The 14,852-nt window shown below is 57.0% G+C and overlaps 1 protein-coding gene across 1 annotated transcript in view; it reads left to right on the top strand.

Moving 5' to 3' along the window:
- Nucleotides 1-857: 857 nt before the first annotated feature.
- HADHA (hydroxyacyl-CoA dehydrogenase trifunctional multienzyme complex subunit alpha) overlaps nt 858-14,852 on the top strand; it is a gene marked incomplete at its 5' end in the record, with an annotated part of 19,786 nt that continues 5,791 nt past the window's right edge. The window contains 11 exons of the mRNA XM_027631429.1: nt 858-1,041; nt 2,211-2,349; nt 3,295-3,414; nt 3,496-3,598; nt 7,546-7,668; nt 8,285-8,403; nt 9,186-9,242; nt 11,292-11,401; nt 11,677-11,811; nt 12,376-12,547; nt 13,214-13,300. Of these exons, the coding sequence (XP_027487230.1) occupies nt 858-1,041; nt 2,211-2,349; nt 3,295-3,414; nt 3,496-3,598; nt 7,546-7,668; nt 8,285-8,403; nt 9,186-9,242; nt 11,292-11,401; nt 11,677-11,811; nt 12,376-12,547; nt 13,214-13,300 (1,349 nt within the window). The remainder of the gene's footprint in view (nt 1,042-2,210; nt 2,350-3,294; nt 3,415-3,495; nt 3,599-7,545; nt 7,669-8,284; nt 8,404-9,185; nt 9,243-11,291; nt 11,402-11,676; nt 11,812-12,375; nt 12,548-13,213; nt 13,301-14,852) is intronic.

Genomic DNA, 14,852 nt, shown 5'->3' with positions numbered 1-14,852 from the left:
CTGCTGGGAGGTGTCTCTGCTCACTGCAGGGGCTTGGATGAGATGACCCTTAAAGGTCCCACCCAGCCCAACCCATTCTGTGATTCTATGATTATACAGAAAAACAAAAAAAAACCCAAACCAACCAAACAACAAAAAAAAAAAAAAAAAAAAAACAAAACAAAAAAAAAAACCACAAAAAAAGTTTATGAGCTCATAAAATCAATGTCTGAGGTCACAAACCCACTGTTGGGGAGGTTAAGAAGGAACTTCCTAATCAAAGATGACCTGATGCAGGGCTGAGGGGTGGTGGTGGTTTTCTTCCCTGTGTTCCAGCACAAGCTGGACCAACCCACAGCAGAGCTGGGCTCTGTCTGAGCTCCCTGCTTAGGATTCTTTGCTCCTCACCCATCTGAGCTCCCTGCTCAGGGTGCTTTGCTCCTCACCTGTCTGAGCTCCCTGCTCAGGGTGCTTTGCTCCTCACCTCTCTGAGCTCCCTGCTCAGGATTCTTTGCTCCTCACCTGTCTGAGCTCCCTGCTCAGGATTCTTTGCTCCTCACCTGTCTGAGCTCCCTGCTCAGGATTCTTTGCTCCTCACCCGTCTGAGCTCCCTGCTCAGGGTGCTTTGCTCCTCACCCATCTGAGCTCCCTGCTCAGGGTGCTTTGCTCCTCACCTGTCTGAGCTCAGGGTGCTTTGCTCCTCACCTGTCTGAGCTCCCTGCTCAGGGTGCTTTGCTCCTCACCCCTTTGAGCTCCCTGCTCAGGATTCTTTGCTCCTCACCTGTCTGAGCTCCCTGCTCAGGGTGCTTTGCTCCTCACCCCTTTGAGCTCCCTGCTCAGGGTGCTTTGCTCCTCTCCTGTCTGAGCTCCCTGCTCAGGGTGCTTTGCTCCTCACCTGTCTGAGCTCAGGCTGCTTTTCTCCCCCCAGGTGAACACCCTGTCCCAGCAGCTGAGCGCCGAGTTCACGGAGGTCATGAACGAGATCTGGGCCAACGAGGCCGTGAGGAGCGCCGTGCTCATCTCCTCCAAGCCGGGCTGCTTCATCGCCGGGGCAGATCTCAAGTAAGCACAGGGGTGGAGGGGGCTGAGGGAGCTCTCCCTGAACCCCAGCAGCCAGGGCCTGGAGTGCAGTGCAGTTTGTCCCTGCAGTGCAGCAGTTTGTCTGTCCCTGGCGTGCCCCCGGGGTGGAGGGACATCCACGTGCACGGGATGCCAGAGGTGCTCACGTGGAGTGAAACCTGGACAAGGAGGGACGTGGAGAGTCGTTCAGCCCCCTCTGGGCTGTGACACTTGGTCACTCCTTCCTCGTGCTGGGGTGCAGCCAAGGAACCCCATCCTGGCTCCGGGGTGGGCACTGTCCTTCCCTGAGGGACACAGCGGGCGGATCATTTACATGCAGGACTCGTTCTGGCTGGGTTGGAGTGCCTGGCAGCCCTCCAGCCTGGCCCCTCTGCTGGGTAGGGTTTGGAGCTCTGCCCTGTGCTCAGCAGCCTCCCAGGCTCCCTGGGCAGCTTTTCCAGGGTGTGGGGTCGTCCTGTGGGTGCCCACTGGGACCTGGAGTGCTGTTGGCTCCAGGCACTGACCCTGGGCAGGGCAGAGCAGTTGCTCAAAGACATTAAAAGCCAGAAAGCTCTGAGGAAAGAAGGTGAATTACCAATAGGCCCCCCAAAACCTCGTTCCCTTTTTGGCTGCCCTTGTCCCTGTGCAGGTGGGAAGGAGGGGTAGGTAGAGCTGGTGAGCAGAGCAGAGGCCAGGCTGTGGTTAAGAGGTGCCTCTGGCCCCAGCACCTCCAGCCTCCCAGATTGCTCCTGCCTGGCAAACGTTGCTGGTCTCTGGGAGGATAATTGGCCTGGGGAGTCTCTAATTGATGGAGTGTGGCATCAGAGCACTGGCCATCTGCTGCTCTAAAAAGTGATCCTGGGCTCTCCCCTTCCTGGCAAGCGCTTCGAGGCTTCCTCTGACCCTTCCTCCCCTCCCAAGGGCTTTCAGAGCCCTGGCAAAGGGATCCCATTCAGTGCCACAGGCACAGCCCGTGGCAGTGGGCAGGGCCTTACCCTGCTGGGCTTACCCTCCCCGTGTTGTCTGATCCAAAACTGGGGCCTAAACAGCTCTTACCTGCCTGTCAGGCACTGGAGATTGTGGGAAAAGAGGCACAAAGTGGCTGAAACCCCCCCCATTTCCCTGCTGTTGCCCAGTGCCTGTCCCGTTCTGATCCCTCTCTCCTCCCCCAGCATGCTGGAAGCCTGCAAGACCGCTCAGGAAGTGACTCAGCTCTCTCAGGACGGACAGAAGATGCTGGAAAAAATCGAGCATTCTCCAAAGCCTGTCGTTGCTGCCATCAGTGGCAGCTGCCTGGGAGGAGGCCTGGAGGTACTGGGCAGTCCTGGCTCTCCTGGCAGGAGTGGGAGCTGGCAGTGCAGTTCTGGGACTGTCCAAGGGATCCCGGCAGGAGTAGCCCTGGGAGAGGGGTGTGGGGCCTGAGGAGGGCTCGTTGCTTCATGCAAATGAGTCTGTGGCAAGGGAATGGCTTGGCTGTGCCTCGGGGCTCTGCTGCTGCTGTGGAGAGAGAGCAAATCAAATAGGAGCCTGTGTGGGCCAGGCTGGTGTTGGGATGAGAGTCCCGGGGAAAACCGGCTGTTCCCAGCAGGTGTTGGATCTGCATCAATGCTGCTGGCAGAGCCCAGCCTGGAAATTCCTGCTGCTCAGATGGAGTGAGTCCTGTATCCCAGCAACTCCCATTCCCCACAAGGTTGTTGTGAGAGTGGGGGCCCGGCCAGGCTCCTCCCTGCCTGCACACCCCATTCCTGCCTGCCCCTTCAGCTGGATCCAGTGTTTGCCTGGGAATCTCCACCTGAGGTTTCTGTAAATTGATTCCTGGAGCAGAGTGGTTACTAAAGCGGAATAACCTTGGAATGGAGTCTCCTTGGTTTGTATGGATTTCTCAAGCAGTCGCAGCTTTCTGCACACACTGGGGTGACATGTGTGGATTTATCCAGGGATAAACCAGGAATCATGGCTGATCAGTAGATGGGACCATGCTGTCAGTGTAGTGAATTAGTGAAGCCCTTGATGGTCTAGGTGAGATTTAAAACCAGCGTGGCTCAGTTTGGTGGTTTTGTGCTCATCTCCTACCTGTTTGCTGTCGTATCCCAGAAGGAGCCATCAGTGAGCACAGGGGGAATTTGGGCAGTTGGATTAGGGAATTGGGGTCGGGAGGGAGGCTGAGGCAGGGTGTAGGAGAGAGCTGTGTGATGAATACCCAGTTCTCTGTGGTCTTTCCCAGGGAAACCTTTCCTTGTCCCTCCCTTTTTAAAGGTCGCCATCGCCTGTCACTACAGAGTGGCAACAAAGGACAAGAAAACGGTCTTGGCCACTCCTGAGGTGCTGCTGGGCCTGCTGCCCGGAGCAGGGGGCACCCAGAGGCTACCAAAGATGGTGAGTGAGAGAAAAGCTTCACTCCCCAGCCCCCTGTGCATGGCCTGCTCCCACTCTGCCATCCCCTTCCTGCCCTTCCAGGTGGGACTCCCCGCTGCCTTCGACATGATGCTGACCGGGAGGAACATCCGCGCCGACAGAGCCAAGAAGATGGGGCTGGTGGACCAGGTGGTGGAACCCCTAGGTCAGACACGGGGATGCCTCTGGCTTTCTGGGTGTGCTGCCTGCCAGGGGAGCTCTGCCCTCACCAGACTGGGGGGAGAAGGTGCTGGTGCAGCGGGTGGGGGCAGAGCACAGGGGCTGCCTGGGGATCCCTGGTCCCCCCTTTGGGAGCACGGGGACCTTTGAGGACCTTGAGCTGCTGCTGCAGCCCAGCGAGCAGGGAGAGGAACAGGGAGAGGTCAGCAGGGAGGGCAGGCTGCTGGCTGTCTTGCTTAAGCTAATTGTACAGATAAGGGCCCACATTCCTCATTTATCACGGCAGAGGACAGATTGCAGCCCCTAATGGAAGGACAATGGGTGAGGGATGTCTGCTGTTTCTGCAGCCTGCAGATGGTAATCTTGGAGGAGATCTTGGAGAAGGCAGCCCCCAGTGGCTCAGGCCTCTGAGCTGCCAGCTGGCTGTCAGCTGGACAGAGGAATTCCTTGCAAACTACAGGATTCCAGGTGCTGAGCAGGCTGGTGAACAATTCTGCTGTCCCTTCACTAGGGCAGCTTTCTTGGCAGGCGACTAAATGGGGGAGTTTGTGAGGACTAAACCCTGCAGAGCCTCCTGTGAAAGGTGTGAGCAGCTCCCCCCAGGAGCTGGGATGAAAGCCACTGCTCCAGCTGGGGCTGCCCTGGAGCTGCAGGGTGCCTGAGGGGGAAGAAACTAAATGGAAAGAAAAGGTGCTGTTGCCTTCCCTGAGCAATGCCAGGGGAGCCCTCGGGTGTGGTCTGTGCCATGTGCCAGAGCTCAGCTGGATCACAGAATCCAGAGTGACCTGGGTAAGGCTCCTCCTGTCCCACCCCCTGCCATGGGCAGGGACACCTCCCACCAACCCAGGTTGATCCAAGCCCCGTCCAACCTGGCCTGGGACACTTCCAGGGATCCAGGGGCAGCCACAGCTTCTCTGGGCAACCTGGGCCAGGGCCTCCCCACCCTCACAGGGAAGGACTCTTTCCCAATATCCCATCTCTCCCTGCCCTCTGGCAGTGGGAAGCCATTCCCTGTGTCCTGTCCCTCCAGCCCTTGTCCCCAGTCCCTCTCCAGCTCTCCTGGAGCCCCTTTAGGCTCTGGAAGGGGCTCTGGAAGGGGCTCTCAGGTCTCCCTGGATCCCTGTGGGATCAGCCCAGGAAAAAATCCTTTGCTGTATTTGTGCTCATAAAAGGGATTCATGGTTCTGAGGCTGGAGTTAAAGTTGCCTGGATACACCTTCCCACTTTATACCTGCCTGGATGTGAATTGGCTTTTAAGAGCCAGCAAATGTGGCTTTTTATACCCACAATTGCCCTGTCTTGCTGGAAGGGAAAGTGAGCTTTCTGAGGAGCTCTTGGGAATCCTGGCTCAGCCCACGTTAAGCACACAGGAGGAACACAAAAATACAAATTGCATGCAGACATTGGAGGCATTCCTTGTTCATCCAAAGAGCTGCCAGTGCCAGGAGGTTCCTGCCAGGGGCTCCTGTTCTCTCTGTGCCTGGGGGAAAGCAGCTGTACCTGGGCTGATGCTGTAGCTGATTATAGAAAGCTTTGAAGGAGACAGACAACATCAATCAGGAGGCAGTTCCACGGGGTGCAACCAGTTCTCCTTCAGCAGGGAACTCTGCAGCATTCCCTGGATCCCATTCTGGCTTGTGCCATTTATGAAGGAACCAGGTGGGAATGGAGAGCTCGGAGCTCCCGGGTTAGGGCACGACAACACGCTGGGAGGTGATTGCAGGTAAAGTAACCCCCTGTGTGGGGGATTAGCTGCCTTCTCTGAGTGGTTCTCACAGCTTAGACTGAAAAATGAGCAGCTCTTTCCTTCAGCTGGGCTGTCAAAATGCAGCACTTGTTGGTGTGGAGCAGCCTGGAAAGGGGATATCGGGCTCTGGCATCGTGTGGCACATCAGGTCACCAAAACTGAAGGTCCCAGCCTTGAATGGTGAGGTGAGAGTTTGGGAGCTGGTGAGGTCTGAGCTCTGAACTCCCAAACGCTCTCAGATTTCCAGTAAATTCTCTGGAATCCACTGGGCATTGCTGAAATGTGGGTTATGCAGCAGCTCCGGGCTGTGTTTGCTGTGCCGCCTGTAAAATGAAATGTGTTGTTTTGTTTGGCCTGTTCTGCCCTGGGCTGGCTCTGACATTCTGCCAAGGCAGGAGACTTCCCCCTGGGAGCTTTCCTGAGCTGCCACAGGGCTCCTACTGCTTCGTTTGCTTCTTGCTGAGAGACCCCCCCCAGCAGGAGCAGCTTCTGGGCTCTGCTGGGTGCACATGCAAGTTGTTCTGCAAAGAGAGGGGACACGTGGAGAGAGAGGAGGCCCCAGAGATGCTGCCAGGGCTGGAGCCCCTCTGCTCTGGAGCCAGGCTGGGAGAGCTGGGGGGGCTCAACTGGGGAAGGGAAGGATCCAGGGAGACCTTGGAGCCCCTTCCAGAGCCTAAAGGGGCTCCAGGAGAGCTGGAGAGGGACTGGGGACAAGGCCTGAAGGGACAGGACACAGGGAATGGCTTCCCACTGCCAGAGGATGGGATATTAGGAAGGGATTCCTGGTTGTGAGGGTGGGGAGGGACTGGGCTGGAATTCCCAGAGAAGCTGTGGCTGCCCCTGGATCCCTGGGAGTGTCCAAGGCCAGGTTGGAGGGGACTTGGAGCAACCTGGACTAGTGGAAGGTGTCCCTGCCCATGGAACAAGACGACCCTGAAGGTCCCTTCCCACCCAAACCATTCTGGGCTTCCATGGTCAAAACCTTAAATTTGAAGACCTCACCTTTTGTTGAGGGGAAGAGTAGTGGGACATAAAAGAGGAAGGGGGGTTGTTTTGCCTTTTTTTCCCCTGTTTTGCTTTTGTTTTTCCCCACCTCCTGTGTCAGGGGGTGTCTGGGGAGGGTTTCCTTGGCTCTGAGGACTCTCTGCAGCAGCTGGGCGTGTTCAGAGCTGTTTGTGGGAAGGTGAACGAGGTTGCCCAGCTCCAGGATACGGGGTTGTCACCTCACCAGGTTTGTTCAGCGAGTTCAGGGGCGGCCCAAGGCTGCACATTTGCCTGCAGGGTCTTCTTGGTGGCCCTGTGCAGCCTCCCTGGGCACTGCCCTGTCATTCATGGCTCGGTGTTTGCCTCTGGCAGCTCCTCACAGCTGCCTGTTCAGCCCTGTGCTGGATCCTGCCCTGATGATACAACTGTCTGGAAATGAGGAGGATTCCCGTGCTTGGGAATTGTGCAACCCACCCTCAGAGGTTGCTAAAGCTGGTTTGGTGGTGACTTGCCTCGTTGTGGGAGAGCTTTAAGTTGGGCCAGGAGTTCCTGTGTGTTGCAGCAGCTAAAGCAAGTGAGAGATTTCCTGCACCTGAGTTCAAAGGTTGGGGTTTGCTGGACATTGGCTCCTGTCCAGGGAATTTTCAGGGACACAGCACTTCCTAAATGCTGTCTGCCTGTTGGTGCAGTGTTTGTGCCCCAGAAGAAAGGAGGGGTGCCACAAGGGAGGGGAGGCAGAACCCCCCAGTTCCCTTGGGATACCAAGTGCCTGCAGTTATGCCAAGTAAAAGGTTTGAGGAGCAAAGGGCACAAGTGGCACAAAGATGCTCAGGAGCTGAAGAGGGTCCAAAGAGGTCATGGAACCTCCGTCCTTGGAGGTGTTCAGAGACTGGCAGAAGGTGTTCCTGAGCAACCTGGTTTAATTCCAGAGCTGGATGTGCCTTTGAACTTGGCCCTGCTCCTGCTGGGAGCTGACATTCCAGCATTATTCCAGATTATTGCTGTCTATATAAATCCCCTGGGGCCTTCACATCGTCCCTGCTGGGCCTTCCCACCCTTGTTCAGAACCAAGAAAGGTCCAACAGGAGGGGGGAGTGGGGTGGTAGCAGTTCAAAGGCCCCATGATGTTGCTGTCTGGTCCTGGCTCCTCCTCATCCCCATCCCTCAGGGGTAACTCCTGCTGTGTCCTCTGTGCTTCCCAGGGCCGGGTGTGAAGACTCCGGAGGTGCGGACGATGGAATACCTGGAGGAGGTGGCCATTGGCTTTGCCAGGGGCCTGGCCAACAAGACTGTGTCTGCCAAAAGGTCCAAGGGGCTGATGCAGAGTAAGTGTGTGGGCAGCAGGGCCAAATCCCAGGGGACTGTGACGAATCCAGCTTGGCTTCTCTGGGCTCTGCTCACTCTCCTGCTTATTTCCGTTTCCAGAACAAGGTGGTTTCATGTTGGAATCACCTCTTGAGCCGGGTGGGTTGGTGGGGAAAACATTGCTCTGCAGGTCTGGGCTCTGGCAGAGCTGGACTTGGTGGCTCCTGAGGTTGCTGGAAGGGAGCCAGGCCTCAGGGAGAGAGGGAGCAGCTGCCTCCAGGAGACTCTGCATCTTCAGAGCTACGGTGGCAAGTTCTGCGTCAGGCTTGTGTAGTCAGGTGGGAAGAGGCCTGTGGGTCTGCTCCATGCTGCTTCTCCTTAGCAGAGCCCAGAAATGGGCACATCCCTGGGGGAGTCCTGCTCCCCAGGGCTCAGCCTGTCACCACTGTGTGGGGAGGATGAGCCTTGCCCCTGGGACAGGCCGTGGAGAGCAGCCCCTGCTGCCCGTGGCTGCTTTCAGGGGCACGTTTCCATCGCAGGTTTGCAGCATTCCCCTTTGTAGTACTGGGCTCTGCAGTTAACCCTGAAGGGCTGGCTGTGCACAGAGCCCTGTGCTGACCCTGTCCCTCCTTGCAGAGCTCACAGACTATGCCATGGCCCTGCCCTTCGTCAGGCAGCAGGTTTACAAGACGGTGGAGAGCAAAGTTCAGAAGCAAACCAAAGGGCTCTACCCCGCTCCCCTGAAGATCATCGAGGTAACACAGAGAGGTGGGAGGACCCAGGGGGCAGGGGGAGCTGGGGGGTAACGTGGCACAGGCAGAGGGAAGGTGGTTCCCTCCCCTGATCCACCCAACATGCTGATCCCCACACAGATCAGTCCTGAGGAGTGCTGACTGAGTGCTGTGCTGTGCTGAGCAGAATTCAGAGGCACTGCCCAAAATATGATCACCAGTTTATGTGGGACCGGTCCCAGTGAGGGGTAGAGCAGGAATCCCAGTTAAGGGGAGTCTTAGCTGGAATGTTTTGTCCATGAAACTTTCAGCTGCAGTTTTTCCAGGTTTCCTGTGCAGTCTCTAAAGAGTTCAGGGAGCCTGTATGAAGCCAGAAAAACAGAAATTGTTGTAATGTTCATAACACTGGCCACACAGTACTTTAAAAGTCAATCCTCTGGGTTACACAAGCATTGTGGGACTTACAGGCACACTCCAGGGTTGAACCCTTATTTTAAGATGACTTTTCACTATTTAAGTTGTTGCCAAGACTTCTCTAAAACCCGTGGATGACTCTGAGCACAGCTCCTGAAACCACCAGGGATGGCTCCAGAGGAAAACTCCTGATGGAAAACTCCTCACCTGTCCTGTGCTGGAAGGACAGGGCGACTCCCAGCCCTGCCTTGAGCAGCAGGGGCAGGACCCAGGGAGTCTGAAATGTGCCTGGAATATTGGGGGGGGGTGGTCACGGGGCCAGCAGGTAACCCTGCTCAGGTGTGGGTGTTTGCAGGCAGGACTGAGCTGTGTCTCTGTTGCTCCTGGCCCAGGTTGTGAAGACGGGTCTGGATCAGGGCCGTGACGCCGGATACCTCATGGAATCCCAGGTGAGGGGATGGGTCCTGGCAGGAATCAGTTCACTCTCTGCCTGGGGATCTGTGTCTAACCACACACAGGGGGTTCCTCACAGCCTGCTCCAAGTGCTGCCTGGCTCCCTGCCCCTCCCTGTGGCACTGGGGCTGGGACAGAGGCCTGAATGCAGCCACAGGACTGTGTGTCAGGAGTCTGGGACACCACTTTGGGCCTTTTCTCCCTCCTCTCTGTGTTAGCTTTGGGGGGGGAGTAACCAGAACACCCCAGCTTTGGCACAGCAGCACGTGGATTCTCTGTGTGTAGCTAAAGGTCTGGAGGGTCTGGCACATGAGGAGAGGTGGGACTGGAGAAGGTTGTGCACATTTGTTGCACACACACAGTTTTTGATCCCTCCCTTTCTCTGCCCTTGTCTCTGCCTTAAAAACCCACCTGCCCCACATTAGTTTTCCTCGCTGGTCCCAGTTTTACTGCAGTTGTGCTCAAATGTGTGATTCCTGGGGCCGAAGGGGTAACTCTGGCTGTGCCCAGTGTCACTGGTGGGTTACCTTGACGGTTCTGCAAGACCTGAGCCCCCCACAGAGCCACGTTTTCACCTGATTATCTCTGAGCATTTGGGTCATGTCTCGTGTCCCTGCCCCTTAAATGCCAGTGAACTCCATCTCTCACTTCCCTGCAGTGCTTTGTAGCTCCTTTTGTTCCCTGTGGTGGCAAGGCCTGCTCTGAGCTGGAGCTGGAGCTCCCTCCCTACCTCACCAGTGCCCATTCCGTGCTGGTTGTGCATTCCACCCACGTTTGGTCTGGTGCTGAACAAAAGCCTGGGGATACTCTGTTCCTTACAGCAGAGAATGGATGGTTCTTTCCCCAGAACAGCAGCAGGATGGAGATCTTCCCAGAACCTCTGAAGAATAATAAGTGTCAGTGTCGTGTCTTTTTTTTTTCTTTTTTTAACTGCCTCCCTCTGTCCCCCAGGACAGGAGTTGCAGCTTCTCTTCCAGGCTTTGTTTTGGATGTTTTCACAAGGCTCTGACTCGCAGGGCAGTGGTGAAGGAAGGTGCAGCCTGCTCCAGACTGCATTCCGTGCTTTTCCATGGCTAACTTGGCTCAGGCAACATTCAATTCTGTGTCTCCCTGTGCTTGTCTTTTGTCTTGCTGAGAAACTTCCGTGCTGAGTGCTGGGAGGTTTTGCAGGATTAGATTTTGTTGCCTCTCCGTGATCGTGCAGAATCAGCAGATCAGCTGCTGCTGTCACAGGGAACTGACCTGTTTGTAAGGATTTTTCCTGAAGCCTGAGGACAGGGCTCTTCCACCTGGATCCCTGGGGGCAGGATGCATGTGGGGAGGAAGGGTCCTGTGTCAGGGAAATCCAGTCCCTGCCACTGAGGAAGCAAGATTGTGGAATTGCAGAATGGTTTGGGTGGGAAGGGACCTTAAATCTCATTCTATTCCACCCCCTGCCATGGGCAGGGACACCTTCCACCAGCCCAGGTTGCTCCAAGCCCCGTCCAACCTGGCCTTGGACACTTCCAGGGATCCAGGGGCAGCCACAGCTTCTCTGGGCAACCTGGGCCAGGGCCTCCCCACCCTCCCAGCCAACAATTCCTTCCCAATGTCCCATCTCTCCCTGCCCTCTGGCAGTGGGATCTGTTCCTAGTGTCCTGTCCCTCCAGTCCTTGTCCCCAGTCCCTCTCCAGCTCTCCTGGAGCCCCTTTAGGCTCTGGAAGGGGCTCCAAGGTCTCCCTGGATCCTTCTCTTCCCCAGCTGAGCCCCCCCCAGCTCTCCCAGCCTGGCTCCAGAGCAGAGGGGCTCCAGCCCTGGCAGCATCTCTGGGGCCTCCTCTGGACTCTCTCCAGCAGCTCCACGTCCTTTTGGTGCTGAGGAGAAGGTGATGGGGCAGGGTGGACAGTGCTTGACTCAGAAGGTGCCTCTCCCCAGAGGTCACCTGTGCCCCTGTCCCATTGCTGAGCAGGTCGCACGGGGGGCCTGTGTCTCCCCTTGCCGTGGTTTTGACGTGCTGGCAGTGAGACAGCTGTTAACTCCCAGCTTCCCCCTTCCCTTTCTCCCAGAACTTTGGCCAACTTGCACTGACCAAGGAATCCAAGGCGCTGATGGGGCTCTACCACGGGCAGGTGCACTGCAAGAAGAACAAGTTTGGGGCCCCTCAGCGAGAGGTCAAGTAAGTGCAGGTGTGGGACACCTGAAGGAGCAGTGCCAGGCTCTTGGAAGTGACTGGCCTGGAGCCCTGGAGAGCTGTGTGGCAGAGCAGAGGATTCCAGCCTCCAGGAGGCTGATCTGCTGTGGTTCAGAGGCTTCACTTGTGGGTGAAACTTCTCGTGTGGCCTCTGTGAAAGCGGTGCCTGGGTGGGTGGGATCTGTGTGAGTGTGACAGGAACGATGGATATTCAGCCATTTCCAGCTCTGAGTGTGTCCCCTTGGTCCTTCCCCGTGCAGGACCCTGGCTGTGCTGGGAGCAGGGCTCATGGGGGCCGGGATCGCCCAGGTCTCCGTGGATAAGGGCATGAAGACCATTCTGAAGGACACGACACAGAAGGGCCTGGACAGGGGCCAGCAGCAGGTCTACAAGGGGTATGTGAGTCCAGAGGGATTGGCTCGGGGTGGGGTAGGGCTGCCTTTAGTCACAACATTCCTCTGCTGTCAGGAGCTCCTGACACCTCTGTTCTGCTGGAAGGAGCTGTCTGATGCCACAGGAAAGCTTTACCTTAAGGTTGTCCCGTGCAGTGTGCTGGGATATGGCTGCAGAACAGGCCCAGTGCAGTCAGCCTGAGGGAGGTAGAGCCCTAACAGGGGGTTGCTTTGCTTTTAGATTTAGCAGTAACCTCTAGAGCCAAGGCCCATGTCAGGGGAGGCATCCCAGCTCGGAGCTCTGGCAAGCTGGATTTCCTTCCCTGCCCTCCTGGCTCAGCAGCAGCAGTGCTCAGCTCTGGGGTGTCAGCTCCAACCCTCAGCTGAGCTGTGTGAGCAGGGCTCTCCTGCTTCCACGTAGAAAGAAGGGGCCAGGACACAGGGTGCCAGTCCTGCGGGCTTGGAGCTGGAGTTTCGGGTGCCAGCTCTGGGGGGGCAGGGCAGGAGGGGTGCCCCTGGTGCTGTGGTGCACCCCCAGCAGCCTGTGACAGAGCTGTCCCTCCCCAGGCTCAGCAGCAAGGTCAAGAAGAAGAGCCTGACATCGTTTGAGAGGGACTCCATCCTCAGCAACCTGCTGGGCCAGCTGGACTACAAGGGCTTTGAGAAGGCAGACATGGTCATCGAGGCCGTGTTCGAGGACATCAACGTCAAGCACAAAGTGCTGAAGGAGGTGGAGGCCGTGAGTATCAGTCCTGAGCTCCTGCTGCACGTGGGCCCTGGGGGCTGAGGGGTCCTGGGCTGTGCTGCTGGGTCTGTCCCACCCCCTTTGTGCTGCAGTTTGGTTCTTGGTCACAGTTAGCTGTGTCAGGACGTGGGTGAGCATCAAGGGCGGCTTTTCTGTTCACTGAGGACACTCCCTGCTCAGTGAGGAGTTTTTAGCTGAATGGGGCAGTTCTGATGTTCCCTGACTCCTGGGAGCTGCTTCAAAAAGAGCTGAGGACATTTGTCTGAGGGCACTGATACGACAGTGATGCCCTTGGGTATCTCCACACCTCACAGTCCTTCTGCTGCTGTCCCTGCCCTGCTGCCACTGCTCTGTTCTCTTCAAGGGGGGAAAAAAGTTGTACGGCCAAGGGGCTGGTGTGGGCCCCTCCTGCAGTGTCTCGTGGGGTTGCTGTGGTCTGGCAGAAACATGGGAGCTCTGGGACTGATTCTGCACCCCTGGGGAGGGTTCAGGGGAGGTCAGGGCTGGCTGACTTAAGGCTGCTGCTTTAGAACTAGTTTCTAATGAGAAAACCCAGCGTGCCCTGTTTGCCAGGGTTCCCAGGGGCTGGTGCTGCTCTCCCAGGGCTCTGGATCCCCCTCTGGAGCCTGAGCTCTGACAGTGCCTCCCGCCCCTCCACAGGTGATCCCTCCTCACTGCATCTTTGCCAGCAACACCTCTGCCCTGCCCATCAGCCAGATTGCTGCTGCCAGCAAGAGGCCTGAGAAGGTGAGTCCCCAGGGCCACGTGCCCTGCACGGAGCTGCCTGTCCCTGGGGAGGTGGCTTTGCCTTGGGGACCTCCTGCTGCCTCCTCGGGATGTGACACAGCTCGTCCTCTGCCCCCAGTGCCCCCAGAGCTCCTGGTCTTCGGGCAGGTGGGAGGGGGGTCAGGGTACACTCACCCCAGGGGTGATGTTGGTGAGGCAGGACAGTGCATGTGGGGGCACAGAGGCTGTGGAAGGGGAGAGCTGGGGGTGGGTCGGGCTCTGCTCCCAGGGAACAAGGGACAGGAGGAGAGGGAACGGCCTCCAGCTGTGCCAGGGGAGGCTCAGGTTGGACATCAGCAGGAATTTCCTGCTGGAAAGGGTGGTCAGGCCCTGGCAGGGGCTGCCCAGGGAGGTTTGGAGTGCCCAGCCCTGGAGGTGTCCCAGGAAGGCCTGGCTGTGGCACTCAGTGCTCTGGGCTGGGGACAGGGTGGGGATGGGGCACAGGGGGGATCCATGGGCTGGGAGGACTTTTCCAACCTCAGTGAGTCTGTGACTTGGGCTGAGAGAATTCCAGCCAAGAAGACTTCAGTCATTTTAATAAACTGAGTAGACAGAGGAGGGATTTGCCATAATGGGGAAATGTCTTCTCCTTCCTGGAGAAAGCACTGACCTGGCAGCAAACAGAAGTCAGTGGCTGGAAGCTGAACTCAGAGGTGCTGAGACTGAAGCCGTGGTCAGCTCTGGGATCAGCTCCTGAGGGTGTGGTGAGGGTTTCTCTCAAACTCCAAATGATTCATGTGAACAGGGTGCCAAGAGCAAGGTAGCAGAGGTTTGGAGCACAGGACAACTTCATCCCTTTGCTTGAAGTCCAAACAGCACATAAAGTGTCTGCATCCTCCCCCCTTAGCCCAGGTGAGCACAGCTGAGCAGGAGCACTGTTCCTACACCCCTGAGGCAGGAGTGCAGGACCCTGCCAGGGGTACCAGGGGTACCTGTGAGCTGTCAGAGGTTCCTGTCACCCTCCTGAACCTCTTCCCAGTTTGCTGTCAAACCTTTGTTTCATCAGAAATGCCAACTGAGTCTCATTTGTTCGTCCTTGCAGATAACATCCTCTTGCTGTAGAAACTGCCTGTGCAGTGGCTCTTTATGTGGAAACTCATGGGAAGTCGGTTAATTAATTAGTGCATTTTCTTTAATTAGTGTTGCAGTTTGCAACTCTGCAAGGTGCCTCTGGCTTACACAGCCCTTGGGGCCAAGGGCAGCTGCCAGGAGGCACGAAGGTGACACGCTGGTGGCATGGTCACATTCCCAAAGTGAGGCACACAGCTGGGTAATCTGCACCTACCTGCTGCTCCCAGGGGGAGGCTGCACTTCCCTCTCTAATTAGTGTCTGGATAGGTGCCATCTCATCCCTAAATTCACCTCATCACCAGAAGCATTCACAGGCAGGACACGGGGACTGTGCTCAGTGTCCCTGAGTGCTGCTCCAGTCTGAGCCCAGCAGCAGCAGCAACAGCAGGTGGGGCTGCCCTGCCAGCTCAGGATCCCTGTGCCCTGCCAGCTCAGGATCCCT

The sequence above is a fragment of the Corapipo altera genome, unplaced genomic scaffold (assembly GCF_003945725.1).
Source record: "Corapipo altera isolate COAL_440 unplaced genomic scaffold, ASM394572v1 61049, whole genome shotgun sequence".
NCBI classification, from domain to species: Eukaryota; Metazoa; Chordata; class Aves; order Passeriformes; family Pipridae; genus Corapipo; species Corapipo altera.
The sequence above is the reverse complement of the archived record's forward strand: the minus strand, read 5'-3'. Positions and strand labels throughout refer to the sequence as shown.